The sequence below is a fragment of the Helianthus annuus genome, chromosome 12, assembly GCF_002127325.2.
Source record: "Helianthus annuus cultivar XRQ/B chromosome 12, HanXRQr2.0-SUNRISE, whole genome shotgun sequence".
Classification (NCBI taxonomy): Eukaryota; Viridiplantae; Streptophyta; class Magnoliopsida; order Asterales; family Asteraceae; genus Helianthus; species Helianthus annuus.
Genome location: NC_035444.2, coordinates 4,013,855 through 4,019,042, shown reverse-complemented (window position 1 = coordinate 4,019,042; position 5,188 = coordinate 4,013,855). Strand labels below are relative to the sequence as shown.

Sequence of the window (5,188 nt, the reverse complement as noted above, 5' to 3'; positions counted from 1 at the left end):
TCTCTCATTTTAGTCTTCATCTTCAAAACACAAACAAACATCATCCTGCTCCCTCTATCTCTCGATGACATCCAGCCCCAAGTCCAACCTCACACCCACTACCACATCGCAACCACTGTCCCCCCCACCCCCCTGTTACATGCAGAAGAACAAGCAACCACCACCACCGTCATGGAATTCTAGACTTGCATCCCCGGTTTGTAGGTAAAAGAACAACCATGAAGCCCAGGTGATAAACAACATAACGACCACATATCTCATAACCTCGGAAAATCTATCATATGAAATTTTCGGTACCAAGACTATATGCCAAGCAGTTCTCACACAGTCTACAATCCATTATGTTTACATCGCCATGCACACTTTAGAATGAGTATGAGCCTACTGATACATGTAGAGCTACTTATCGTTTATCATTTTAGGTTCAAAGAGGTTTCTATAAACTACTGATATACTATCATTTTCTCTTTTTCTCGCCAGGAAACTCATTTTTTTCTCTTGTTTTTGTCCTTTTTGATGTTTTTCAATATTTTTTTTTATTTTTCTGTTAGAATTTACTCCTCCTAAAATTCAAAAAATAAATTAAATTATAAAAACATTTTTGTGGATTTTCTCAAGAAAAATATTTACCAAAACGATTTCCCGGTGTGGATTTACTCCGGTTTTACCTGAATGTCGTTTACCAAAATTAATTAATCAAAATGCGACTTATCAAAAGCTTTAGTAAATGAGTCGGCACATTGGTAACCGGTGTGGACCTAAACAACATGGATGTAGGTCCTTGAGGTGTCACACATGGATCAAACAAGATCAAATCACACTAGAGAATCATGTGAATTCTGATCTCTATGTCAACGCGTACATACATCATACAAGAATCTAGTCGACAAAAGAAAGAAATACAATCACCCAATATATTTCATCAAGGCACTATGTTCAGTAGCTCTCACAATCTCACACACTGAAATCTGGAAAGTCTACTTAACACGACATACCTATCATCTATTTATAGGCCAAGGTTAAGATCTTCGGTTATGAACATCATCATCGCCATACTTAAGAATGCTATCTTAAGTACGCCACTTACTTCACCAACAAAATACAAAAAGTTGCAACTTGTTCAAACTAAATTATTGAATATCGATGAGTTTCTTTTTGAAACAATCACGTATCATGTGATATTGAATATCGATGTGTTTGGTCTGGGAGTGTTGTGTAGGATTTTTAGTAATTCGTAAAGCAGCTTAAATATTGAAAAAAAAGGAGAGATAGGAATTCAAAACCGTAGTCCTGCATATGCTTCTTGCATTGCCAGGTGTCTTAGTGATCTCCTAAAAATTTACATCGAGCCTTTATGGATTTCAATTCGATTTTACAAGTACCATAAACGCATTCACTATAAGTAATCCAATCGAAATTATTATCATTTGGGTTCCAAAGACTAGTGAGAAACCTTCAAGCTGAAGAATTCAGCGCTTTAAGATGAGAATCCTTCGGGTCCGTTCGGTAACACACAAGAGAGCATGTAGAAAACACTTGTACAAATCATCATTTTGCCGGTCCAATGATGATGTCATTCACATACTCCTGCACCAGAAAAGGTCTTCATCCATCTCCTTGAGAAGTAGTGTGCAGTTGATCAATCCACACCTATGAATCCGCACACCCAGGTGGTTGTTCAACAAACACTTTTTCTTTAATCACACCATGGAGAAATGTAGATTTTGGGATAGGAGTACACCGTGTTACCAAAACTATTGGGCTCGACTTACCCAAAAACTTACTCGTTGAATCTTCAAACACTTTTTCAATCAAGGATTGATTAATGTTTTTAATTGGAAAATCATTGTTTGAGTGAACTTTGTCTGAACCAATCAACGTGTAAAGAAGGTTCACACTTTTACAAGGAGCTTCAACAAGCTTAAGCTTGACCGAAACAGTCACACGTGGTTTCACTGTAGGATCACATAGAATGTGATTCTCAAAAGGAATGTTTGCCTCTTTGGTCACAGTGTTTGACTGCTCTGGATTATCTTCATTCGATTCATCATCTGAGTTATTATAATCCTCAACAATTGGAGAATATTGATTGTTCACAGATGGTGAATCCTTGACTTCTACTGATTGACTATGACCGGAAGATGCACACTTTGTGAAACCTGGACCAACTGTAAACTCAATAAGGTCTAAAGGAACAATGTGTTCAAAATGGCATATCTTTGTCAACAGGCAACTTGGTGTAGTTATGTCTCATCGGTGGAGGACAAGCTTGATAAGCAATACATTTCACGTCTCCTTTCTTCTTTTGGCTAGCAATGATGTGATCTAAGATGTATCTCGAGTTGGAATAGTTGTCCAACTTCTGCTTGTACGTCTCATCATCATATCGTGCAAGGGTTAGCTCTTTCTTTGTTTCACCAATAATATAATGTAATTATTAATACCAGTTTACTTGTTAAAAACAATTTTCTTTAGTTCAGAATTATCTTTCATTAAGGTTTCAATCTTTGTTTTAAACTCTTTTTCATTTTACTTTAAAGTTGTGTTAGTTTCAGTGCACTTTGCCAAATCAATATTCGGACTTTGATAGTGACTCTTGGTGTGTTCAAATTTACCTTCCAATTCTAATTATTTACCTATTTACCTTCTAATTCTAAGTAATTACTGTTGGCCCCAAAATGGATCTTTGATCTCTAGACAATCGAATAACTTGAATAGATAAACTGAGAGTTTTGTACAATGGAATTGAATTTTACAAATGAGAAATCTATCCCTATTTATACTATTTTAAAAGGTGCGATCCAATAGATGTGTCCTTTCATGAACGGGTGCGTCTCTTGAATATGTGGATGTAATTAAACATGAAGGGGTGTGTCTCTAGAATCCAACATTCGCGTCTCCTCCTTGTTCCTTGTGACCTTTTGATCGAATAGGCATGTCTCTAAGGAGACATGTCTTTTCCTTTAGTGAAGCGGTTATAATCTTCCAGTTTTACACCTTCAGTCCCCGAACTTTGTAACCGTCATGTAACTACCTTTTAACCGCCATATAACTTACTTTATACTAATAACTAATAAACCCTTGTACTTCAAGGATGTGTAGAGATTATAACTTTCATTCACCCCCCTAATCACGAACATCCTTGACTTGTAGATCTTGAACTTTGATTAATTCCATCTTCTTGAAACTCCTCGGTATCCAACGTTTCACACAGGTCTTCTTATTCACCGACCTTGCTCCTCACGAACCTTGTTTTACTTGAACTTGCTTCACACGAACTTGCTTCACACTTGTCTTGACCGTACTTGATTTGTATCACACGAACCTTTTCTTATGTACTTGTCTCAACACGAACTCCACCGGTCTTGATTAACTTCCCCACAATCATATCACATGACTTGAATCCATATCGCATAGATTTTAGACATTCTAACTCACTTAGATCGCTAGCGGTTGTGTCACACAACAATTCTTTCTTCTGACCCAGTCACAGGATACGCGCGTCTTCTCCTTGATTTATCTTCTTCACGGTTGTCTCTCACAACGAGTTCTTCATTATTGATTGCTTCCCTCACGGATTCTTTGCTTTGATCCGATCCACTCACTGGACTGTTTTGTTATACCTTTCACAGGTTATCTCCGCATCACACGGTTCTTCCCCTTGATCGTATCACACGACCAAGTTTCACGTTTCTATTTCTCTTCAGCGTCTAGGCACATCAGAAGTGCCGGTTCATCATCATCTTCTTCTATTTCGACCAATAGTGTCTCACTTTCTTTGGTTTTCTTGGTTGGGCATTCATAGGCATAGTGCCCAAGTTTCTCACATCTGTAGCAAGTGATTTTCGACTTATCTCTCATAGTCGGTGTCTCTTGCTTGCTATCATCACTTTGTGGTTTGTCGGTTCCTTCCGACTCGTAAGAGGTGTGCCTTTCACCCCTATGTTGATAATTTCCTCTCCCTCGGCCTCGTGACGGACAGAATCTCCCTCGTCCATGATTTCCAACATGTTGTCCATGACCCGCATACAGAAGTTCTTCTAGATTGTTCACGGGGCTTTCCTTTTTCTTCAACTTTAACCTTTCTTCATACGTTTTTAATCTTCCGACCGCTTCTTCTAGCGTCATAGTTTCTAGATCGGAGTATTGTTCCATGGAGGCAACGATTTGAGTAAACTTATCCGGTACGCCATTTAGGAGTTTGCGTACTAGAGTCGGTTGACTCAATGTCGTTCCTACTTCAGTTGCTCGGGTAACGATACTATTAATCTTTGCGGTAAAAGAATCAATAGTGTCGTCATCCTTCATTTGCAATAATTCAAATTCTGATAATTACGTGTGCATACGCGCCTTTTGTACCCGATCAACACCAACGTGTCTAACCTTTAGATTATCCCAAATTTCTTTTACAGTCTTACAACTTGCAACTTGCAATACAACATCTTCTGGTATTGCTTGAAACAGATATGCAATTGCAGACTTATCTTTCTTAGTGTCTACCGTTGCATTTTCTGCCGGTTCGATCGTTTCCCACAAACCATTCGCTTCAAGGATCGTCTTGATACGAATAGCCCAAATCGTATAGTTTGTTGGTTTCAGAATTGGACACTGGAACTGGGAAAGAGAACTTCCTTCCTTCTGTATTATTATCTGATTTTGTCCGAATGTTCCTGACATGACTTCTTGCCGAACAATCTTCACTTTTACTAAACTTTTACTTTCTTGGTTTCAATAAATCTCAAGCCCACGATTACCCGAATCGTGTAACAATCAAACAATCAACAATCTAGTTCGCACTAAACCCCGGAATCAACAATCCTAGATTCCTAACCAATAACCCGGTTCAACCGTATCACCCAAGAACCGAACCCTTAAACAAAATTCTGAATTGAAACTTGCGAATTGAAAACGAAATTGAAACCTGATCGCGAATTCCCTGCGATGCCTTGCGATTCCCACGCCTAGAGCCTGATGCTCTGATACCAATTGTTGGCCCCAAAATGGATCTTTGATCTCTAGACAATCGGATAACTTGAATAGATAAACTGAGAGTTTTGTACAATGGAATTGAATTTTACAAATGAGAAATCTATCCCTATTTATACTATTTTAAAAGGTGCGATCCAATAGACGTGTCCTTTCACGAACGGGTGCGTCTCTTGAATATGTGGATGTAATTAAACATGAA

The 5,188-nt window shown here is 38.3% G+C and overlaps 1 protein-coding gene across 1 annotated transcript; it reads right to left on the bottom strand.

Annotated features, from left to right (window-relative positions):
• Positions 1 to 3,693: 3,693 nt before the first annotated feature.
• LOC110892306 lies at positions 3,694 to 4,308 on the bottom strand. Its single transcript, XM_022139480.1, has one exon. The coding sequence runs from the start codon at positions 4,306 to 4,308 to the stop codon at positions 3,694 to 3,696; it is 615 nt and encodes a 204-aa protein (XP_021995172.1).
• Between the last annotated feature and the right edge of the window lie 880 nt (positions 4,309 to 5,188).

Coding starts and splice junctions, on each gene's coding strand:
- LOC110892306 (XM_022139480.1), bottom strand. CDS start 4,308: ATGAAGGATGACGACACTATTGATTCTTTTACCGCAAAGATTAATAGT.